We start from the raw sequence: 27057 nt of genomic DNA, 5'->3' as shown, positions 1-27057 counted from the left end.
CATTTATTATACCAAATAAACATCAATGATGACAAGTCTAAACAAGTGAGTTGCACATGAGTTACAAGTTTTCTAAATATGTTTTATATGTTGCTGGGCCTCATTCTACGTCTTATCACCATGTGCTTATGTCAAGTTATTTCTCTCTTCAATAAGTTCACTATGAAAAATCCGAAGTAATAAAATATTCGGAATGGATTATGGGAAAATACTCGGAGTTTCCTCACTTCTACTTACTGACCAAAATATTTTATGAGAGAGTCTCTGCTTATCACCTTACCTTTCTTGGTGACTCCATTTCTATACCCTTCAAAGATCGGCAGTTAGTCGCTCAGGTAATACCTTCATAAGGAGCAGAAACATGCATTATTGTTTTAAATTCAGTTATAAAATTATCACTGTTAATAGGTTCAGATTTTAGCTTCAAATTGAATTCTTTATTATTTTCATAGGAAATTTCAAACTAGCTGCTGTAGTTGTAGTTGTTCCAAGGCAGATATATGATGCAGTAAAATAGGTAGTTAAACTCGCAGTTTGAAAGCAAGTATCTATTTGTAGAAGGATGATGTGGAGATTCCATTGATAGACAGAAGGAGAGATTATGATGAGATTGATGAAGAAATCAATCGCAGAGTAGAAGAGATAGAGAGACAGCTAGCCTCAAAGATAGCTGAGTCGCAATGCACCATAGAAAAACTGGAGTCTGACATCTCCAAAACAGGTTCTTGCTTAGTTGCACTATTCGTCGGGTGGCGGTGCTTGCAATAACTTTTAAGTTCTGCAGTAGTTGAATATCTTTTAACCATGCAATTTCACATTGACGCATAGTGTGCCAATAGTTGTCCTTATACTTCACATATAAGAATTCTATAGGTTAGATATTTCAGTTTGTCTTACTTTCTGTCTTGCGTGGAAGAGTCATTCAGTTAAAGATATATACTAGTTAAAATAAGTTAGCTTTGTCTGGTGTTAATGCTCAATGTGTTTCAGAGTTTATTATACCAGCCTTCTGCGAAGTCAGCAACCAAGTAGTAACCTCACAGTCAGATTCAGCAGATGTTAAGCCGGGCACGGCAGCTTTTGTCTTGCAAAGACCAGATGTAAATATTATTCGGCAGGCCAGCAAGTTAGGACTAAAGAGCAGAAATGTTAGCCGAGTCTTCCGAGCCGTCACCCCAAGGTACCGACTTGGTAGAGAAGTTGTCTTCTTTTGTTACACATAAATTTTGCAGTTAGTTAATTGTAATCACGAATCGTTTCGAGTTCCAGAATGGTTTAGCTTGTGAGAATATTTTAGTTTTCTAACAAAATCGTTAAACAAGTTCATGGTTTTCTCTGCAGACAAACACTAATTGCAAACCTCATTGTGCTGGAAAAATTGAGTTGGTACTTACGAGTGAATTATTTTTTTATTGAATGTAGAGTTACTTATTCATTATCTAATAACCATTTTTGCGATAGCCGTTTTTGCAATAACCATTTTTGCAAAACCGTTTTTGCAATAACCATTTTTGCAATAACCATTTTGGCAATAACCGCTTTTGCAATAACCGTTTTTGCAATAACTGTCATGTTAGAAATGTGCCAGTACATCGCTGTATGATTCTTGAAAGCCGTTCGACTTAGTTAATTGTAGCTCATTTTAAAATCATGCAGTCCATTAAGGCCTCGCTCTTAGTGTTCCACCTCAACTTGTTGGCATCTTCGTATTTTCTTGGTATGCTGTGATGATGCGTGACAGCACCTTCCTCGCTATACTCTCGCTCTCTGCTAATACAGTTGTCAGCCTTGTAGCTCATTACCATTATTATTAATATTATTACTGTTATTATCATTATTGTTACTATTATTATTTTAGTTATTTGCAAAACCGCTTAATTTTACCTCTCAGCTGTGTGTCAATACCTGCTCATTCATCAATATTGCACACAATCCCATTTTAATGAGTTCTTTCTTTTCATGACAATGGCGTTTCCAAAAGTATTTACAAAATAATTGAGCTTTACTATTCATTTAATATGTTATGACAATACATTTCTTTTTTTCTATCTTGTGGTACCATATGTAAAACATTTTTTCTATAAAAAATATAGGCTATATAAATTTTTTTATATATGTAGCTGCTGAAGTAAATAATTATTTAAAAAATACTAAAGTAAAGCTAACAAGCGAGTGGAAAGTGAAGTATGGAGCTAAGTCTATAAATAGCTGGAAGAATAGTTTGTATTTAGCTTTCAGCTACTGACAGTTTAAAGGGTGTAGTCTATCTCCTCACCAGGCTGTAGTCCACAAGCCTGATGAGAGGATAATAGGGATAGATAGCATATTATGCTATCTATCCTTTGAAACATAATATATTACTTATGTGAATATGTTTATACAATGGCAAAAGTCCTCTTAGATTTGAAATCAAGTGATACCAAAAGCAGCATTGATAAAGCACTGTCCTGATTCCCGTGTCTGCTTGCCACTGTCTGCTCAGTAGTAGAATCACCAGGATTGACATTGTCACCATGATTGTCTCTCTAATATATTGATATTATCATCAGAAGATATGAAAATAATTATGTAGCTTATAAAGGTCAAATTTCTAATATCCTGTAGTCTCTCTATAAAACAATACAATTAGATCACAACTGTCATAGTTAATATAGCACAAGTGTCACTGTTTTACAGTGAGTTGCAAGTGGCAATCACATTTTCCTTCGTTGCACGGTTAATTTTTTTAGACATCTCGATAGTATGAACACTAGCATTAATAACTGTTGTATATCTCATATCAAGGTGCTGTGAATGTTGCAGGCACGATACGAAACCTGTTTCAACTCGTGACACTAAAGTAAACTTTTCCAATGTATCCAGTCGTATCAACTCAGGGTTGAAAAAGCCACGAATAAGGACAAGTAAGGCGGATGGTAGAGAGAAGGTGGTGCCAGCTCCTAGCAGTGCCAGGGATGAGTTAGTCATTGCAGGTCAGAACCACGACATCTAAAAACAAATATGTCTCCTCATCATCCTACTGCTGTTTGTTAGTTACATAGATATGAGTTCTCACTGACATGTTCAGGCATTCTCTATAAAGCTGTTTCCTACGAGCTGTGCTCTCTACAGTTTAGTTGTCGTTTAGTAGTACTGATGCTGACTTGTGATCAGTGGGTCGGTGGTACGAGTCACACAAGGACCGTTAGTGGTATTAAGAAGAACATTCAATCACCAATGCTCTTGTGCTACATGCTCTCAAGCCTACAGTTCGCGTTTTTATCCCGAGTTTATGATAAAATCAATGTAGGAGTTGTGTCTCCTGTGTGTTTTATCCACTTTTGCGCTACATAGTTTCAATTCTACAATTTGTGTTTGTATCCTGAGTTTATTAGAGTCAAACTCAATTTAGGAGTTGTGTCCCCTATGTGTTTTATCTACTATCATGATTTTATGCTCTTGTGGGGGATCTTCTAAATAAATGTTTCCTGACATTTAAAGTTATGTTAATATTATGAATAAGTGGCAGGAGGTGTAACTCTACTCTTAAGGACTAACACGCATTCATGAACATACAATCTCTGTTGCATCCAGGTAACACGCCTGTTCCTACTCAACCCGCTGATGGAACTGCAGCAGCAGGCCATGGCAAGCCAGTTAAACAAAAGTATGTACACTTGCAGATCATGCATTGAGCATGGTATATATTGAATACAGTTCGGATACAATGCAGAGTGTACTGAGAATACATGGAAAAGGGACCCTGTTAGTTTTTTCTGTTTTTGCGTAACTATCAAAGGATAAAGTCTTCACAAAGTATAGGATGGCCAATGCAAATATTTATGGCTACGCCGTTTATCTACTCTGTAGGCTGAGATCCGTCAGTTTCCAGATGCCTACGAAGGCTGATGAGGCGGTCCCAATGGCAAAGGCTATAAAAACTCTCACCTTCGCTGGAGGTACAGTGGTGTGAGAAATAAACTGGACCCTTTTATTGAAAAACTAAAACTCTTATTTACAACATTATTACTAATTGTGAATTTAGTAAATAGCCATGAATTATATATTAAATTAATTCTCATTATGTCCAGATCTCAAATATGTAAACCAAATAGCTGTAAAATTATGTTTTTGAATGATTATGTAGGCTAAATTCTGGACTTTTCCTTTTTTTAAATTTAAAGATAACAATCGGTGCAGATTAATCACATCACATACTTTTTATTGGCTTATTTTAAGCCGTATGCATGTACATGCATACGGCTTGAAACTAATAAAGTTTGCATTTGTTTTATCCTGTTTTAAATTTATGTACACTATGCAGAACCAGTTACACTCTTCTTGAAATGTCAAAATTATTTTTAAATGTTTTTGTGTTGTTTAATTAGTTTTTGCTAGTTGATGGCCTATATTTTAAAGTTGTTTGTGCATCTCATTTGCAGATGTAGTTGAGGAAACCAAACATACAGCACACCAACTCCATCAAAGGTCCCATCGAACTCAGTATCAGCTACCAGCAGAAGTCAAAGCTCGTCTATCTAAATCCGTTAAGAAACCTCCACCAACTAGTCAATCCTCCAATCAGAAGCCTCCACGAGCTCCTCAAACCATCAATCAGAAATGTTCACAAACTCCTCAACCAGCTAAACAGAAGCCTCTTCTCATGACTCAGTCAGCCCATGAAAAATCAGGTAATGAGTCATCGCAGGGGAAAGAACAGAAAGTAAGGCAGCGTGTACGCTCAGCACCACCCAGCAGGAAGCTGAGCAGAGAAAGGTCAGCCGACCGAAAAATAAGAAGTGAAGACAACGGTATAGAAGCAGAAAAGTTTGAACAGAAAGAAGAGGTTGTGAGGCCACTTGAGCATGAGAGTGTAGTTCTCAGTCTGTATGAAGCGGGGAATAGCAACAAGGCAGCGCATGTGCTGACTGCAATGGTATGCCTATTCTTTGAGTGCCCTTTGTATACTAGTATAGATGTGTTACTATCAAAAACTAAATTATATTAACAACATGGGTTTAGCGTCTATATTTACTGTTTGAAATCTACCCATAAGGCCACATGCATAACTACATATTGACATTCATAATGCTACAGCAGATCACATAAGCTTGACAAACTGCCTCCTAATACTCCATTGTTAAACATCTAATTTGTAGTTGTTTTCTCTTACTCAATTTGCTCTCTCTCTCAAGAAGTAAAAAAGCTTTTGTCTGTACTTGCATGGGGAAAAGAGTTGTAAGAAGATCAAGTGGATTAATTGATTGAAGCGTGTGACATATAGAGTACTTATGCATATAGCCTACATGTACAGAGACATTCTAATCTCTCTATTTTATATTCTATACAGCTCAGCGTAATCTAAATTCAACTTTCAAAAACTTAAAAACTTAAACTTCCACAATTATCTGGTTATGTTTTTTTTTATGTTTATTGTGATATACTTTATTTGTTTACAATATGTTTTTATTTTTTATTTTCCTTTCAGTGCCTGTCGAGGTTATTCGGTTGCAGAAACACAAAAATCCTGACCCATTACTAGTGCATTATGGGTTATTCTTACAGGAATTGATTGGTAACGAACAAGCCAATAGCCAAAGTAATTGTGAGGAAGAAGCTGAGGGTGGGTTGTCAGGTGTCCACCAGCCTTCAAGACCATCTACTGCTCACATATTTTCTAAGGTAACTCTAAAGTAACTGCAAATCACTATTTCATAATGTATTTTCTCTAAAAAATCTGAAATGGCAACAAAGTTACTAAAATCTCGACAAATTGATAATCAATAGTTTTACTTAGTACTTATAACAGATCTGATATGTGATCAGAGAGTATAAGCAGCACTAATTGAACCATAACATCATGTAAGTATATTCCTACTGTAACAGCAATTCAAATATAGTCAAACATCTACTTACGGATCGCCTCAACATGAGAATTGATCAACAAATGATGTAAAATGTGAGCAGGTGTTTGACTCTACCTGAAACGTTTCCAACAAACAACTTTTGATGTTCCTTGAAAGAGTACAGTTTTTAAAGTCAAAGCTAAGAGGCTGTTGCAACACAAGTTATGCTGCGAGTCTTATCACTAGCGGCCTTTAACTCTGAGCCTATGTATTTCTGTTTTGTGTTTTGTAGGAAAAATAACGAAACCGTTTTTTATACGTTATTTTTCAGATTTGACAAATTTATCACGCACATATAGTTTAGTTCTTATATATTTAGTTTGTACATATTTTTGTATAATACGTTTTTGCATCATTTGGTTTGTGGACTGTAGAAAAAATTGCAATTGTACTGTATTGAAGTGAATAGGTCTGTTAAAGTGTAGTGTATATGTTGTTAAAGTGTAGTGCATATGTTGTTAAAGTGTTGTGTAAATGTTATTAAAGTCTAGTCTAATTGTACTGTACTGAAGTGAATAGGTCTGTTAAAGTGTAGTGTATATGAGTACAGTGTACTCCTATAAGAACATATGACAGCTTGGACATACAAAGTAAATCCTGCAACAAATTAATTGCATATTTAGAGATCTAACTGCCTGTACTTGTTAGAGATACTAAGCTCTTTGCTTCCTAGAGAGCTTAGTTCTGTGCCTAAATTAGCAGAGTAGCATTTTTCACCGTTTAATAGTCTTAGAACTTTCCATGTTTGTTTTAATTAAAACATTTCTGTCTACACTCTTGTTTGTAGAAGCCTCAGGGGCTTACAAGGAGAGCTCAGTCTGCACCAAGTAGAAGAAGGGCTTCGACACAGCCTTCTCGCACCACAATCATACCACCCCACAAATACATTGAGGTTATTAATCATTAATTTGTATAGGCAGCTTTTGTTTATAATTGTTACAGTAACCATGTTAACGCTATTACTACTCTTTGATATCTTCATGTAGAGTTATTGTTACAGTAACTATGTTAACTCTATTACTGCTCTATGATATCTTCATGTAGAGGTACTGTTACAGTAACTATGTTAACTCTATTACTACTCTTTGATATCTTCATGTAGAGTTATTGTTACAGTAACTATGTTAACTCTATTACTACTCTTTAATATCTTCATGTAGAGGTACTGTTACAGTAACTATGTTAACTCTATTACTGCACTATGATATCTTCATGTAGAGGTACTGTTACAGTAACTATGTTAACTCTATTACTGCTCTATGATATCTTCATGTAGAGGTATTGTTACAGTAACTATGTTAACTCTATTACTGCTCTATGATATCTTCATGTAGAGTTATTGTTACAGTAACCATGTTAACTCTATTACTAATCTTTGATATCTTCATGTAGAGTTATTGTTACAGTAACCATGTTAACTCTATTACTAATCTTTGATATCTTCATGTAGAGTTCCTGTTACAGTAACCATGTTAACTCTATTACTAATCTTTGATATCTTCATGTAGAGTTATTGTTACAGTAACCATGTTAACTCTATTACTAATCTTTGATATCTTCATGTAGAGTTCCTGTTACAGTAACCATGTTAACTCTATTACTAATCTTTGATATCTTCATGTAGAGTTATTGTTACAGTAACCATGTTAACTCTATTACTACTCTTTGATATCTTCATGTAGAGTTATTGTTACAGTAACTATGTTAACTCTATTACTACTCTTTAATATCTTCATGTAGAGGTACTGTTACAGTAACTATGTTAACTCTATTACTGCACTATGATATCTTCATGTAGAGTTCCTGTTACAGTAACCATGTTAACTTTATTATTGCTCTATGATATCTTCATGCAGAGTTATTGTTACAGTAACTATGTTAACTCTATTACTGCTCTTTGATATCTTCATGTAGAGGTACTGTTACAGTAACTATGTTAACTCTATTACTACTCTTTGATATCTTCATGTAGAGTTATTGTTACAGTAACTATGTTAACTCTATTACTGCTCTTTGATATCTTCATGTAGAGTTATTGTTACAGTAACCATGTTAACTCTATTACTACTCTTTGATATCTTCATGCAGAGTTATTGTTACAGTAACCATGTTAACTTTATTATTGCTCTATGATATCTTCATGCAGAGTTATTGTTACAGTAACTATGTTAACTCTATTACTGCTCTTTGATATCTTCATGTAGAGTTATTGTTACAGTAACCATGTTAACTCTATTACTACTCTTTGATATCTTCATGCAGAGTTATTGTTACAGTAACCATATTAACTTTATTACTACTCTTTGATATCTTCATGTAGAGTTATTGTTACAGTAACCATGTTAACTCTATTACTACTCTATGATATCTTCATGTAGAGGTACTGTTACAGTAACTATGTTAACTCTATTACTACTCTTTGATATCTTCATGTAGAGTTATTGTTACAGTAACCATGTTAACTTTATTACTACTCTTTGATATCTTCATGTAGAGGTACTGTTACAGTAACTATGTTAACTCTATTACTACTCTTTGATATCTTCATGCAGAGTTATTGTTACAGTAACTATGTTAACTCTATTACTGCTCTATGATATCTTCATGTAGAGGTACTGTTACAGTAACTATGTTAACTCTATTACTGCTCTTTGATATCTTCATGTAGAGTTATTGTTACAGTAACCATGTTAACTCTATTATTGCTCTTTGATATCTTCATGTAGAGGTACTGTTACAGTAACCATGTTAACTCTATTACTGCTCTATGATATCTTCATGTAGAGGTACTGTTACAGTAACTATGTTAACTCTATTACTAATCTTTGATATTTTCATGTAGAGTTATTGTTACAGTAACCATGTTAACTCTATTATTGCTCTTTGATATCTTCATGTAGAGTTATTGTTACAGTAACCATGTTAACTCTATTATTGCTCTTTGATATCTTCATGTAGAGGTACTGTTACAGTAACCATGTTAACTCTATTACTGCTCTATGATATCTTCATGTAGAGGTACTGTTACAGTAACTATGTTAACTCTATTACTAATCTTTGATATCTTCATGTAGAGTTATTGTTACAGTAACCATGTTAACTCTATTACTGCTCTTTGATATCTTCATGTAGAGTTATTGTTACAGTAACCATGTTAACTCTATTACTGCTCTATGATATCTTCATGCAGAGTTATTGTTACAGTAACTATGTTAACTCTATTACTGCTCTATGATATCTTCATGTAGAGGTACTGTTACAGTAACTATGTTAACTCTATTACTAATCTTTGATATCTTCATGTAGAGTTATTGTTACAGTAACTATGTTAACTCTATTACTAATCTTTGATATTTTCATGTAGAGTTATTGTTACAGTAACCATGTTAACTCTATTACTGCTCTTTGATATCTTCATGTAGAGTTATTGTTACAGTAACCATGTTAACTCTATTACTGCTCTTTGATATCTTCATGTAGAGTTATTGTTACAGTAACCATGTTAACTCTATTACTGCTCTATGATATCTTCATGCAGAGTTATTGTTACAGTAACTATGTTAACTCTATTACTGCTCTATGATATCTTCATGTAGAGGTACTGTTACAGTAACTATGTTAACTCTATTACTAATCTTTGATATCTTCATGTAGAGTTATTGTTACAGTAACCATGTTAACTCTATTACTGCTCTATGATATCTTCATGTAGAGTTACTGTTACAGTAACCATGTTAACTCTATTATTGCTCTTTGATATCTTCATGTAGAGTTATTGTTACAGTAACCATGTTAACTCTATTACTAATCTTTGATATCTTCATGTAGAGGTACTGTTACAGTAACTATGTTAACTCTATTACTAATCTGTGATATCTTCATGTAGAGTTATTGTTACAGTAACTATGTTAACTCTATTACTAATCTTTGATATCTTCATGTAGAGTTATTGTTACAGTAACTATGTTAACTCTATTACTAATCTTTGATATCTTCATGTAGAGTTATTGTTACAGTAACTATGTTAACTCTATTACTGCTCTATGATATCTTCATGTAGAGTTATTGTTACAGTAACTATGTTAACTCTATTACTGCTCTATGATATCTTCATGTAGAGTTATTGTTACAGTAACTATGTTAACTCTATTACTAATCTTTGATATCTTCATGTAGAGTTATTGTTACAGTAACTATGTTAACTCTATTACTAATCTTTGATATCTTCATGTAGAGGTACTGTTACAGTAACTATGTTAACTCTATTACTAATCTTTGATATCTTCATGTAGAGTTATTGTTACAGTAACTATGTTAACTCTATTACTGCTCTATGATATCTTCATGTAGAGTTATTGTTACAGTAACTATGTTAACTCTATTACTGCTCTATGATATCTTCATGTAGAGTTATTGTTACAGTAACTATGTTAACTCTATTACTAATCTTTGATATCTTCATGTAGAGTTATTGTTACAGTAACTATGTTAACTTTATTACTAATCTTTGATATCTTCATGTAGAGGTACTGTTACAGTAACTATGTTAACTCTATTACTAATCTGTGATATCTTCATGTAGAGTTATTGTTACAGTAACTATGTTAACTCTATTACTGCTCTTTGATATCTTCATGTAGAGTTATTGTTACAGTAACTATGTTAACTCTATTACTAATCTTTGATATCTTCATGTAGAGTTATTGTTACAGTAACTATGTTAACTCTATTACTAATCTGTGATATCTTCATGTAGAGTTATTGTTACAGTAACTATGTTAACTCTATTACTGCTCTTTGATATCTTCATGTAGAGTTATTGTTACAGTAACTATGTTAACTCTATTACTAATCTTTGATATCTTCATGTAGAGGTATTGTTACAGTAACTATGTTAACTCTATTACTAATCTTTGATATCTTCATGTAGAGTTATTGTTACAGTAACTATGTTAACTCTATTACTGCTCTATGATATCTTCATGTAGAGTTATTGTTACAGTAACTATGTTAACTCTATTACTGCTCTATGATATCTTCATGTAGAGTTATTGTTACAGTAACTATGTTAACTCTATTACTAATCTTTGATATCTTCATGTAGAGTTATTGTTACAGTAACTATGTTAACTCTATTACTAATCTTTGATATCTTCATGTAGAGGTACTGTTACAGTAACTATGTTAACTCTATTACTAATCTTTGATATCTTCATGTAGAGTTATTGTTACAGTAACTATGTTAACTCTAGTACTGCTCTATGATATCTTCATGTAGAGTTATTGTTACAGTAACTATGTTAACTCTATTACTGCTCTATGATATCTTCATGTAGAGTTATTGTTACAGTAACTATGTTAACTCTATTACTAATCTTTGATATCTTCATGTAGAGTTATTGTTACAGTAACTATGTTAACTCTATTACTACTCTTTAATATCTTCATGTAGAGGTACTGTTACAGTAACTATGTTAACTCTATTACTGCACTATGATATCTTCATGTAGAGGTACTGTTACAGTAACTATGTTAACTCTATTACTGCTCTATGATATCTTCATGTAGAGGTATTGTTACAGTAACTATGTTAACTCTATTACTGCTCTATGATATCTTCATGTAGAGTTATTGTTACAGTAACCATGTTAACTCTATTACTAATCTTTGATATCTTCATGTAGAGTTATTGTTACAGTAACCATGTTAACTCTATTACTAATCTTTGATATCTTCATGTAGAGTTCCTGTTACAGTAACCATGTTAACTCTATTACTAATCTTTGATATCTTCATGTAGAGTTATTGTTACAGTAACCATGTTAACTCTATTACTAATCTTTGATATCTTCATGTAGAGTTCCTGTTACAGTAACCATGTTAACTCTATTACTAATCTTTGATATCTTCATGTAGAGTTATTGTTACAGTAACCATGTTAACTCTATTACTACTCTTTGATATCTTCATGTAGAGTTATTGTTACAGTAACTATGTTAACTCTATTACTACTCTTTAATATCTTCATGTAGAGGTACTGTTACAGTAACTATGTTAACTCTATTACTGCACTATGATATCTTCATGTAGAGTTCCTGTTACAGTAACCATGTTAACTTTATTATTGCTCTATGATATCTTCATGCAGAGTTATTGTTACAGTAACTATGTTAACTCTATTACTGCTCTTTGATATCTTCATGTAGAGGTACTGTTACAGTAACTATGTTAACTCTATTACTACTCTTTGATATCTTCATGTAGAGTTATTGTTACAGTAACTATGTTAACTCTATTACTGCTCTTTGATATCTTCATGTAGAGTTATTGTTACAGTAACCATGTTAACTCTATTACTACTCTTTGATATCTTCATGCAGAGTTATTGTTACAGTAACCATGTTAACTTTATTATTGCTCTATGATATCTTCATGCAGAGTTATTGTTACAGTAACTATGTTAACTCTATTACTGCTCTTTGATATCTTCATGTAGAGTTATTGTTACAGTAACCATGTTAACTCTATTACTACTCTTTGATATCTTCATGCAGAGTTATTGTTACAGTAACCATATTAACTTTATTACTACTCTTTGATATCTTCATGTAGAGTTATTGTTACAGTAACCATGTTAACTCTATTACTACTCTATGATATCTTCATGTAGAGGTACTGTTACAGTAACTATGTTAACTCTATTACTACTCTTTGATATCTTCATGTAGAGTTATTGTTACAGTAACCATGTTAACTTTATTACTACTCTTTGATATCTTCATGTAGAGGTACTGTTACAGTAACTATGTTAACTCTATTACTACTCTTTGATATCTTCATGCAGAGTTATTGTTACAGTAACTATGTTAACTCTATTACTGCTCTATGATATCTTCATGTAGAGGTACTGTTACAGTAACTATGTTAACTCTATTACTGCTCTTTGATATCTTCATGTAGAGTTATTGTTACAGTAACCATGTTAACTCTATTATTGCTCTTTGATATCTTCATGTAGAGGTACTGTTACAGTAACCATGTTAACTCTATTACTGCTCTATGATATCTTCATGTAGAGGTACTGTTACAGTAACTATGTTAACTCTATTACTAATCTTTGATATTTTCATGTAGAGTTATTGTTACAGTAACCATGTTAACTCTATTATTGCTCTTTGATATCTTCATGTAGAGTTATTGTTACAGTAACCATGTTAACTCTATTATTGCTCTTTGATATCTTCATGTAGAGGTACTGTTACAGTAACCATGTTAACTCTATTACTGCTCTATGATATCTTCATGTAGAGGTACTGTTACAGTAACTATGTTAACTCTATTACTAATCTTTGATATCTTCATGTAGAGTTATTGTTACAGTAACCATGTTAACTCTATTACTGCTCTTTGATATCTTCATGTAGAGTTATTGTTACAGTAACCATGTTAACTCTATTACTGCTCTATGATATCTTCATGTAGAGGTACTGTTACAGTAACTATGTTAACTCTATTACTAATCTTTGATATCTTCATGTAGAGTTATTGTTACAGTAACTATGTTAACTCTATTACTAATCTTTGATATCTTCATGTAGAGTTATTGTTACAGTAACCATGTTAACTCTATTACTGCTCTATGATATCTTCATGTAGAGTTCCTGTTACAGTAACCATGTTAACTCTATTACTAATCTTTGATATCTTCATGTAGAGTTATTGTTACAGTAACCATGTTAACTCTATTACTAATCTTTGATATCTTCATGTAGAGTTCCTGTTACAGTAACCATGTTAACTCTATTACTAATCTTTGATATCTTCATGTAGAGTTATTGTTACAGTAACCATGTTAACTCTATTACTACTCTTTGATATCTTCATGTAGAGTTATTGTTACAGTAACTATGTTAACTCTATTACTACTCTTTAATCTCTTCATGTAGAGGTACTGTTACAGTAACTATGTTAACTCTATTACTGCACTATGATATCTTCATGTAGAGTTCCTGTTACAGTAACCATGTTAACTTTATTATTGCTCTATGATATCTTCATGCAGAGTTATTGTTACAGTAACTATGTTAACTCTATTACTGCTCTTTGATATCTTCATGTAGAGGTACTGTTACAGTAACTATGTTAACTCTATTACTACTCTTTGATATCTTCATGTAGAGTTATTGTTACAGTAACTATGTTAACTCTATTACTGCTCTTTGATATCTTCATGTAGAGTTATTGTTACAGTAACCATGTTAACTCTATTACGACTCTTTGATATCTTCATGCAGAGTTATTGTTACAGTAACCATGTTAACTTTATTATTGCTCTATGATATCTTCATGCAGAGTTATTGTTACAGTAACTATGTTAACTCTATTACTGCTCTTTGATATCTTCATGTAGAGTTATTGTTACAGTAACCATGTTAACTCTATTACTACTCTTTGATATCTTCATGCAGAGTTATTGTTACAGTAACCATGTTAACTTTATTACTACTCTTTGATATCTTCATGTAGAGTTATTGTTACAGTAACCATGTTAACTCTATTACTACTCTATGATATCTTCATGTAGAGGTACTGTTACAGTAACTATGTTAACTCTATTACTACTCTTTGATATCTTCATGTAGAGTTATTGTTACAGTAACCATGTTAACTTTATTACTACTCTTTGATATCTTCATGTAGAGGTACTGTTACAGTAACTATGTTAACTCTATTACTACTCTTTGATATCTTCATGCAGAGTTATTGTTACAGTAACTATGTTAACTCTATTACTGCTCTATGATATCTTCATGTAGAGGTACTGTTACAGTAACTATGTTAACTCTATTACTGCTCTTTGATATCTTCATGTAGAGTTATTGTTACAGTAACCATGTTAACTCTATTATTGCTCTTTGATATCTTCATGTAGAGGTACTGTTACAGTAACCATGTTAACTCTATTACTGCTCTATGATATCTTCATGTAGAGGTACTGTTACAGTAACTATGTTAACTCTATTACTAATCTTTGATATTTTCATGTAGAGTTATTGTTACAGTAACCATGTTAACTCTATTATTGCTCTTTGATATCTTCATGTAGAGTTATTGTTACAGTAACCATGTTAACTCTATTATTGCTCTTTGATATCTTCATGTAGAGGTACTGTTACAGTAACCATGTTAACTCTATTACTGCTCTATGATATCTTCATGTAGAGGTACTGTTACAGTAACTATGTTAACTCTATTACTAATCTTTGATATCTTCATGTAGAGTTATTGTTACAGTAACCATGTTAACTCTATTACTGCTCTTTGATATCTTCATGTAGAGTTATTGTTACAGTAACCATGTTAACTCTATTACTGCTCTATGATATCTTCATGCAGAGTTATTGTTACAGTAACTATGTTAACTCTATTACTGCTCTATGATATCTTCATGTAGAGGTACTGTTACAGTAACTATGTTAACTCTATTACTAATCTTTGATATCTTCATGTAGAGTTATTGTTACAGTAACCATGTTAACTCTATTACTGCTCTATGATATCTTCATGTAGAGTTACTGTTACAGTAACCATGTTAACTCTATTATTGCTCTTTGATATCTTCATGTAGAGTTATTGTTACAGTAACCATGTTAACTCTATTACTAATCTTTGATATCTTCATGTAGAGGTACTGTTACAGTAACTATGTTAACTCTATTACTAATCTGTGATATCTTCATGTAGAGTTATTGTTACAGTAACTATGTTAGCTCTATTACTAATCTTTGATATCTTCATGTAGAGTTATTGTTACAGTAACTATGTTAACTCTATTACTAATCTTTGATATCTTCATGTAGAGTTATTGTTACAGTAACTATGTTAACTCTATTACTGCTCTATGATATCTTCATGTAGAGTTATTGTTACAGTAACTATGTTAACTCTATTACTGCTCTATGATATCTTCATGTAGAGTTATTGTTACAGTAACTATGTTAACTCTATTACTAATCTTTGATATCTTCATGTAGAGTTATTGTTACAGTAACTATGTTAACTCTATTACTAATCTTTGATATCTTCATGTAGAGGTACTGTTACAGTAACTATGTTAACTCTATTACTAATCTTTGATATCTTCATGTAGAGTTATTGTTACAGTAACTATGTTAACTCTATTACTGCTCTATGATATCTTCATGTAGAGTTATTGTTACAGTAACTATGTTAACTCTATTACTGCTCTATGATATCTTCATGTAGAGTTATTGTTACAGTAACTATGTTAACTCTATTACTAATCTTTGATATCTTCATGTAGAGTTATTGTTACAGTAACTATGTTAACTTTATTACTAATCTTTGATATCTTCATGTAGAGGTACTGTTACAGTAACTATGTTAACTCTATTACTAATCTGTGATATCTTCATGTAGAGTTATTGTTACAGTAACTATGTTAACTCTATTACTGCTCTTTGATATCTTCATGTAGAGTTATTGTTACAGTAACTATGTTAACTCTATTACTAATCTTTGATATCTTCATGTAGAGTTATTGTTACAGTAACTATGTTAACTCTATTACTAATCTGTGATATCTTCATGTAGAGTTATTGTTACAGTAACTATGTTAACTCTATTACTGCTCTTTGATATCTTCATGTAGAGTTATTGTTACAGTAACTATGTTAACTCTATTACTAATCTTTGATATCTTCATGTAGAGTTATTGTTACAGTAACTATGTTAACTCTATTACTAATCTTTGATATCTTCATGTAGAGTTATTGTTACAGTAACTATGTTAACTCTATTACTGCTCTATGATATCTTCATGTAGAGTTATTGTTACAGTAACTATGTTAACTCTATTACTGCTCTATGATATCTTCATGTAGAGTTATTGTTACAGTAACTATGTTAACTCTATTACTAATCTTTGATATCTTCATGTAGAGTTATTGTTACAGTAACTATGTTAACTCTATTACTAATCTTTGATATCTTCATGTAGAGGTACTGTTACAGTAACTATGTTAACTCTATTACTAATCTTTGATATCTTCATGTAGAGTTATTGTTACAGTAACTATGTTAACTCTATTACTGCTCTATGATATCTTCATGTAGAGTTATTGTTACAGTAACTATGTTAACTCTATTACTGCTCTATGATATCTTCATGTAGAGTTATTGTTACAGTAACTATGTTAACTCTATTACTAATCTTTGATATCTTCATGTAGAGTTATTGTTACAGTAACTATGTTAACTCTATTACTGCTCTATGATATCTTCATGTAGAGTTATTGTTACAGTAACTATGTTAACTCTATTACTAATCTTTGATATCTTCATGTAGAGGTACTGTTACAGTAACTATGTTAACTCTATTACTAATATTTGATAATTTCATGTAGAGTTCCTGTTACAGTAACTATGTTAACTCTATTACTACTCTTTGATAACTTCATGTAGAGTTCCTGTTACAGTAACTATGTTAACTCTATTACTGCTCTTTGATATCTTCATGTAGAGGTACTGTTACAGTAACCATGTTAACTCTATTACTGCTCTTTGATATCTTCATGTAGAGTTACTGTTACAGTAACTATGTTAACTCTATTACTGCTCTTTGATATCTTCATGTAGAGGTATTGTTACAGTAACCATGTTAACTCTATTATTGCTCTTTGATATCTTCATGTAGAGTTCCTGTTACAGTAACTATGTTAACTCTATTACTGCTCTTTGATATCTTCATGTAGAGGTATTGTTACAGTAACCATGTTAACTCTATTATTGCTCTTTGATATCTTCATGTAGAGTTATTGTTACAGTAACCATGTTAACTCTATTACTGCTCTTTGATATCTTCATGTAGAGTTACTGTTACAGTAACTATGTTAACTCTATTACTGCTCTTTGATATCTTCATGTAGAGGTATTGTTACAGTAACCATGTTAACTCTATTATTGCTCTTTGATATCTTCATGTAGAGTTCCTGTTACAGTAACTATGTTAACTCTATTACTGCTCTTTGATATCTTCATGTAGAGGTACTGTTACAGTAACCATGTTAACTCTATTACTGCTCTTTGATATCTTCATGTAGAGTTACTGTTACAGTAACTATGTTAACTCTATTACTGCTCTTTGATATCTTCATGTAGAGGTATTGTTACAGTAACCATGTTAACTCTATTATTGCTCTTTGATATCTTCATGTAGAGGTACTGTTACAGTAACTATGTTAACTCTATTACTGCTCTTTGATATCTTCATGTAGAGGTACTGTTACAGTAACCATGTTAACTCTATTACTGCTCTTTGATATCTTCATGTAGAGGTACTGTTACAGTAACTATGTTAACTCTATTACTGCTCTTTGATATCTTCATGTAGAAGTACTGTTACAGTAACCATGTTAACTCTATTACTGCTCTTTGATATCTTCATGTAGAGTTACTGTTACAGTAACTATGTTAACTCTATTACTGCTCTTTGATATCTTCATGTAGAGGTATTGTTACAGTAACCATGTTAACTCTATTATTGCTCTTTGATATCTTCATGTAGAGGTACTGTTACAGTAACCATGTTAACTCTATTACTGCTCTTTGATATCTTCATGTAGAGGTACTGTTACAGTAACTATGTTAACTCTATTACTAATCTTTGATATCTTCATGTAGAGTTATTGTTACAGTAACCATGTTAACTCTATTACTGCTCTATGATATCTTCATGTAGAGTTATTGTTACAGTAACTATGTTAACTCTATTACTAATCTTTGATATCTTCATGTAGAGTTATTGTTACAGTAACTATGTTAACTTTATTACTAATCTTTGATATCTTCATGTAGAGGTACTGTTACAGTAACTATGTTAACTCTATTACTAATCTGTGATATCTTCATGTAGAGTTATTGTTACAGTAACTATGTTAACTCTATTACTGCTCTTTGATATCTTCATGTAGAGTTATTGTTACAGTAACTATGTTAACTCTATTACTAATCTTTGATATCTTCATGTAGAGTTATTGTTACAGTAACTATGTTAACTCTATTACTAATCTGTGATATCTTCATGTAGAGTTATTGTTACAGTAACTATGTTAACTCTATTACTGCTCTTTGATATCTTCATGTAGAGTTATTGTTACAGTAACTATGTTAACTCTATTACTAATCTTTGATATCTTCATGTAGAGTTATTGTTACAGTAACTATGTTAACTCTATTACTAATCTTTGATATCTTCATGTAGAGTTATTGTTACAGTAACTATGTTAACTCTATTACTGCTCTATGATATCTTCATGTAGAGTTATTGTTACAGTAACTATGTTAACTCTATTACTGCTCTATGATATCTTCATGTAGAGTTATTGTTACAGTAACTATGTTAACTCTATTACTAATCTTTGATATCTTCATGTAGAGTTATTGTTACAGTAACTATGTTAACTCTATTACTAATCTTTGATATCTTCATGTAGAGGTACTGTTACAGTAACTATGTTAACTCTATTACTAATCTTTGATATCTTCATGTAGAGTTATTGTTACAGTAACTATGTTAACTCTATTACTGCTCTATGATATCTTCATGTAGAGTTATTGTTACAGTAACTATGTTAACTCTATTACTGCTCTATGATATCTTCATGTAGAGTTATTGTTACAGTAACTATGTTAACTCTATTACTAATCTTTGATATCTTCATGTAGAGTTATTGTTACAGTAACTATGTTAACTCTATTACTGCTCTATGATATCTTCATGTAGAGTTATTGTTACAGTAACTATGTTAACTCTATTACTAATCTTTGATATCTTCATGTAGAGGTACTGTTACAGTAACTATGTTAACTCTATTACTAATATTTGATAATTTCATGTAGAGTTCCTGTTACAGTAACTATGTTAACTCTATTACTACTCTTTGATAACTTCATGTAGAGTTCCTGTTACAGTAACTATGTTAACTCTATTACTGCTCTTTGATATCTTCATGTAGAGGTACTGTTACAGTAACCATGTTAACTCTATTACTGCTCTTTGATATCTTCATGTAGAGTTACTGTTACAGTAACTATGTTAACTCTATTACTGCTCTTTGATATCTTCATGTAGAGGTATTGTTACAGTAACCATGTTAACTCTATTATTGCTCTTTGATATCTTCATGTAGAGTTCCTGTTACAGTAACTATGTTAACTCTATTACTGCTCTTTGATATCTTCATGTAGAGGTATTGTTACAGTAACCATGTTAACTCTATTATTGCTCTTTGATATCTTCATGTAGAGGTACTGTTACAGTAACCATGTTAACTCTATTACTGCTCTATGATATCTTCATGTAGAGGTACTGTTACAGTAACTATGTTAACTCTATTACTAATCTTTGATATTTTCATGTAGAGTTATTGTTACAGTAACCATGTTAACTCTATTATTGCTCTTTGATATCTTCATGTAGAGTTATTGTTACAGTAACCATGTTAACTCTATTATTGCTCTTTGATATCTTCATGTAGAGGTACTGTTACAGTAACCATGTTAACTCTATTACTGCTCTATGATATCTTCATGTAGAGGTACTGTTACAGTAACTATGTTAACTCTATTACTAATCTTTGATATCTTCATGTAGAGTTATTGTTACAGTAACCATGTTAACTCTATTACTGCTCTTTGATATCTTCATGTAGAGTTATTGTTACAGTAACCATGTTAACTCTATTACTGCTCTATGATATCTTCATGCAGAGTTATTGTTACAGTAACTATGTTAACTCTATTACTGCTCTATGATATCTTCATGTAGAGGTACTGTTACAGTAACTATGTTAACTCTATTACTAATCTTTGATATCTTCATGTAGAGTTATTGTTACAGTAACTATGTTAACTCTATTACTAATCTTTGATATCTTCATGTAGAGTTATTGTTACAGTAACCATGTTAACTCTATTACTGCTCTATGATATCTTCATGTAGAGTTCCTGTTACAGTAACCATGTTAACTCTATTACTAATCTTTGATATCTTCATGTAGAGTTATTGTTACAGTAACCATGTTAACTCTATTACTAATCTTTGATATCTTCATGTAGAGTTCCTGTTACAGTAACCATGTTAACTCTATTACTAATCTTTGATATCTTCATGTAGAGTTATTGTTACAGTAACCATGTTAACTCTATTACTACTCTTTGATATCTTCATGTAGAGTTATTGTTACAGTAACTATGTTAACTCTATTACTACTCTTTAATCTCTTCATGTAGAGGTACTGTTACAGTAACTATGTTAACTCTATTACTGCACTATGATATCTTCATGTAGAGTTCCTGTTACAGTAACCATGTTAACTTTATTATTGCTCTATGATATCTTCATGCAGAGTTATTGTTACAGTAACTATGTTAACTCTATTACTGCTCTTTGATATCTTCATGTAGAGGTACTGTTACAGTAACTATGTTAACTCTATTACTACTCTTTGATATCTTCATGTAGAGTTATTGTTACAGTAACTATGTTAACTCTATTACTGCTCTTTGATATCTTCATGTAGAGTTATTGTTACAGTAACCATGTTAACTCTATTACTACTCTTTGATATCTTCATGCAGAGTTATTGTTACAGTAACCATGTTAACTTTATTATTGCTCTATGATATCTTCATGCAGAGTTATTGTTACAGTAACTATGTTAACTCTATTACTGCTCTTTGATATCTTCATGTAGAGTTATTGTTACAGTAACCATGTTAACTCTATTACTACTCTTTGATATCTTCATGCAGAGTTATTGTTACAGTAACCATGTTAACTTTATTACTACTCTTTGATATCTTCATGTAGAGTTATTGTTACAGTAACCATGTTAACTCTATTACTACTCTATGATATCTTCATGTAGAGGTACTGTTACAGTAACTATGTTAACTCTATTACTACTCTTTGATATCTTCATGTAGAGTTATTGTTACAGTAACCATGTTAACTTTATTACTACTCTTTGATATCTTCATGTAGAGGTACTGTTACAGTAACTATGTTAACTCTATTACTACTCTTTGATATCTTCATGCAGAGTTATTGTTACAGTAACTATGTTAACTCTATTACTGCTCTATGATATCTTCATGTAGAGGTACTGTTACAGTAACTATGTTAACTCTATTACTGCTCTTTGATATCTTCATGTAGAGTTATTGTTACAGTAACCATGTTAACTCTATTATTGCTCTTTGATATCTTCATGTAGAGGTACTGTTACAGTAACCATGTTAACTCTATTACTGCTCTATGATATCTTCATGTAGAGGTACTGTTACAGTAACTATGTTAACTCTATTACTAATCTTTGATATTTTCATGTAGAGTTATTGTTACAGTAACCATGTTAACTCTATTATTGCTCTTTGATATCTTCATGTAGAGTTATTGTTACAGTAACCATGTTAACTCTATTATTGCTCTTTGATATCTTCATGTAGAGGTACTGTTACAGTAACCATGTTAACTCTATTACTGCTCTATGATATCTTCATGTAGAGGTACTGTTACAGTAACTATGTTAACTCTATTACTAATCTTTGATATCTTCATGTAGAGTTATTGTTACAGTAACCATGTTAACTCTATTACTGCTCTTTGATATCTTCATGTAGAGTTATTGTTACAGTAACCATGTTAACTCTATTACTGCTCTATGATATCTTCATGCAGAGTTATTGTTACAGTAACTATGTTAACTCTATTACTGCTCTATGATATCTTCATGTAGAGGTACTGTTACAGTAACTATGTTAACTCTATTACTAATCTTTGATATCTTCATGTAGAGTTATTGTTACAGTAACCATGTTAACTCTATTACTGCTCTATGATATCTTCATGTAGAGTTACTGTTACAGTAACCATGTTAACTCTATTATTGCTCTTTGATATCTTCATGTAGAGTTATTGTTACAGTAACCATGTTAACTCTATTACTAATCTTTGATATCTTCATGTAGAGGTACTGTTACAGTAACTATGTTAACTCTATTACTAATCTGTGATATCTTCATGTAGAGTTATTGTTACAGTAACTATGTTAACTCTATTACTAATCTTTGATATCTTCATGTAGAGTTATTGTTACAGTAACTATGTTAACTCTATTACTAATCTTTGATATCTTCATGTAGAGTTATTGTTACAGTAACTATGTTAACTCTATTACTGCTCTATGATATCTTCATGTAGAGTTATTGTTACAGTAACTATGTTAACTCTATTACTGCTCTATGATATCTTCATGTAGAGTTATTGTTACAGTAACTATGTTAACTCTATTACTAATCTTTGATATCTTCATGTAGAGTTATTGTTACAGTAACCATGTTAACTCTATTATTGCTCTTTGATATCTTCATGTAGAGTTATTGTTACAGTAACCATGTTAACTCTATTATTGCTCTTTGATATCTTCATGTAGAGGTACTGTTACAGTAACCATGTTAACTCTATTACTGCTCTATGATATCTTCATGTAGAGGTACTGTTACAGTAACTATGTTAACTCTATTACTAATCTTTGATATCTTCATGTAGAGTTATTGTTACAGTAACCATGTTAACTCTATTACTGCTCTTTGATATCTTCATGTAGAGTTATTGTTACAGTAACCATGTTAACTCTATTACTGCTCTATGATATCTTCATGCAGAGTTATTGTTACAGTAACTATGTTAACTCTATTACTGCTCTATGATATCTTCATGTAGAGGTACTGTTACAGTAACTATGTTAACTCTATTACTAATCTTTGATATCTTCATGTAGAGTTATTGTTACAGTAACCATGTTAACTCTATTACTGCTCTATGATATCTTCATGTAGAGTTACTGTTACAGTAACCATGTTAACTCTATTATTGCTCTTTGATATCTTCATGTAGAGTTATTGTTACAGTAACCATGTTAACTCTATTACTAATCTTTGATATCTTCATGTAGAGGTACTGTTACAGTAACTATGTTAACTCTATTACTAATCTGTGATATCTTCATGTAGAGTTATTGTTACAGTAACTATGTTAACTCTATTACTAATCTTTGATATCTTCATGTAGAGTTATTGTTACAGTAACTATGTTAACTCTATTACTAATCTTTGATATCTTCATGTAGAGTTATTGTTACAGTAACCATGTTAACTCTATTACTGCTCTATGATATCTTCATGTAGAGTTATTGTTACAGTAACTATGTTAACTCTATTACTAATCTTTGATATCTTCATGTAGAGTTATTGTTGCAGTAACTATGTTAACTTTATTACTAATCTTTGATATCTTCATGTAGAGGTACTGTTACAGTAACTATGTTAACTCTATTACTAATCTGTGATATCTTCATGTAGAGTTATTGTTACAGTAACTATGTTAACTCTATTACTGCTCTTTGATATCTTCATGTAGAGTTATTGTTACAGTAACTATGTTAACTCTATTACTAATCTTTGATATCTTCATGTAGAGTTATTGTTACAGTAACTATGTTAACTCTATTACTAATCTGTGATATCTTCATGTAGAGTTATTGTTACAGTAACTATGTTAACTCTATTACTGCTCTTTGATATCTTCATGTAGAGTTATTGTTACAGTAACTATGTTAACTCTATTACTAATCTTTGATATCTTCATGTAGAGTTATTGTTACAGTAACTATGTTAACTCTATTACTAATCTTTGATATCTTCATGTAGAGTTATTGTTACAGTAACTATGTTAACTCTATTACTGCTCTATGATATCTTCATGTAGAGTTATTGTTACAGTAACTATGTTAACTCTATTACTGCTCTATGATATCTTCATGTAGAGTTATTGTTACAGTAACTATGTTAACTCTATTACTAATCTTTGATATCTTCATGTAGAGTTATTGTTACAGTAACTATGTTAACTCTATTACTAATCTTTGATATCTTCATGTAGAGGTACTGTTACAGTAACTATGTTAACTCTATTACTAATCTTTGATATCTTCATGTAGAGTTATTGTTACAGTAACTATGTTAACTCTATTACTGCTCTATGATATCTTCATGTAGAGTTATTGTTACAGTAACTATGTTAACTCTATTACTGCTCTATGATATCTTCATGTAGAGTTATTGTTACAGTAACTATGTTAACTCTATTACTAATCTTTGATATCTTCATGTAGAGTTATTGTTACAGTAACTATGTTAACTCTATTACTGCTCTATGATATCTTCATGTAGAGTTATTGTTACAGTAACTATGTTAACTCTATTACTAATCTTTGATATCTTCATGTAGAGGTACTGTTACAGTAACTATGTTAACTCTATTACTAATATTTGATAATTTCATGTAGAGTTCCTGTTACAGTAACTATGTTAACTCTATTACTACTCTTTGATAACTTCATGTAGAGTTCCTGTTACAGTAACTATGTTAACTCTATTACTGCTCTTTGATATCTTCATGTAGAGGTACTGTTACAGTAACCATGTTAACTCTATTACTGCTCTTTGATATCTTCATGTAGAGTTACTGTTACAGTAACTATGTTAACTCTATTACTGCTCTTTGATATCTTCATGTAGAGGTATTGTTACAGTAACCATGTTAACTCTATTATTGCTCTTTGATATCTTCATGTAGAGTTCCTGTTACAGTAACTATGTTAACTCTATTACTGCTCTTTGATATCTTCATGTAGAGGTATTGTTACAGTAACCATGTTAACTCTATTATTGCTCTTTGATATCTTCATGTAGAGGTACTGTTACAGTAACCATGTTAACTCTATTACTGCTCTATGATATCTTCATGTAGAGGTACTGTTACAGTAACTATGTTAACTCTATTACTAATCTTTGATATTTTCATGTAGAGTTATTGTTACAGTAACCATGTTAACTCTATTATTGCTCTTTGATATCTTCATGTAGAGTTATTGTTACAGTAACCATGTTAACTCTATTATTGCTCTTTGATATCTTCATGTAGAGGTACTGTTACAGTAACCATGTTAACTCTATTACTGCTCTATGATATCTTCATGTAGAGGTACTGTTACAGTAACTATGTTAACTCTATTACTAATCTTTGATATCTTCATGTAGAGTTATTGTTACAGTAACCATGTTAACTCTATTACTGCTCTTTGATATCTTCATGTAGAGTTATTGTTACAGTAACCATGTTAACTCTATTACTGCTCTATGATATCTTCATGCAGAGTTATTGTTACAGTAACTATGTTAACTCTATTACTGCTCTATGATATCTTCATGTAGAGGTACTGTTACAGTAACTATGTTAACTCTATTACTAATCTTTGATATCTTCATGTAGAGTTATTGTTACAGTAACTATGTTAACTCTATTACTAATCTTTGATATCTTCATGTAGAGTTATTGTTACAGTAACCATGTTAACTCTATTACTGCTCTATGATATCTTCATGTAGAGTTCCTGTTACAGTAACCATGTTAACTCTATTACTAATCTTTGATATCTTCATGTAGAGTTATTGTTACAGTAACCATGTTAACTCTATTACTAATCTTTGATATCTTCATGTAGAGTTCCTGTTACAGTAACCATGTTAACTCTATTACTAATCTTTGATATCTTCATGTAGAGTTATTGTTACAGTAACCATGTTAACTCTATTACTACTCTTTGATATCTTCATGTAGAGTTATTGTTACAGTAACTATGTTAACTCTATTACTACTCTTTAATCTCTTCATGTAGAGGTACTGTTACAGTAACTATGTTAACTCTATTACTGCACTATGATATCTTCATGTAGAGTTCCTGTTACAGTAACCATGTTAACTTTATTATTGCTCTATGATATCTTCATGCAGAGTTATTGTTACAGTAACTATGTTAACTCTATTACTGCTCTTTGATATCTTCATGTAGAGGTACTGTTACAGTAACTATGTTAACTCTATTACTACTCTTTGATATCTTCATGTAGAGTTATTGTTACAGTAACTATGTTAACTCTATTACTGCTCTTTGATATCTTCATGTAGAGTTATTGTTACAGTAACCATGTTAACTCTATTACTACTCTTTGATATCTTCATGCAGAG

The 27057-nt window shown here is 31.2% G+C and overlaps 1 protein-coding gene across 1 annotated transcript in view; it reads left to right on the top strand.

Moving 5' to 3' along the window:
- The first annotated feature begins 1146 nt into the window (after positions 1 to 1146).
- LOC137387982 (uncharacterized) overlaps positions 1147 to 27057 on the top strand; it is a 40109-nt gene continuing 14198 nt past the window's right edge. The window contains exons 1-7 of the mRNA XM_068074499.1: positions 1147 to 1199; positions 2803 to 2972; positions 3574 to 3646; positions 3850 to 3938; positions 4422 to 4915; positions 5545 to 5661; positions 6673 to 6777. Of these exons, the coding sequence (XP_067930600.1) occupies positions 1147 to 1199; positions 2803 to 2972; positions 3574 to 3646; positions 3850 to 3938; positions 4422 to 4915; positions 5545 to 5661; positions 6673 to 6777 (1101 nt within the window). The remainder of the gene's footprint in view (positions 1200 to 2802; positions 2973 to 3573; positions 3647 to 3849; positions 3939 to 4421; positions 4916 to 5544; positions 5662 to 6672; positions 6778 to 27057) is intronic.

The sequence above is a fragment of the Watersipora subatra genome, chromosome 2, assembly GCF_963576615.1.
Source record: "Watersipora subatra chromosome 2, tzWatSuba1.1, whole genome shotgun sequence".
Classification (NCBI taxonomy): Eukaryota; Metazoa; Bryozoa; class Gymnolaemata; order Cheilostomatida; family Watersiporidae; genus Watersipora; species Watersipora subatra.
Note: the sequence above shows the minus strand (reverse complement) of the source record. Positions and strands in the feature narration are given on the sequence as shown.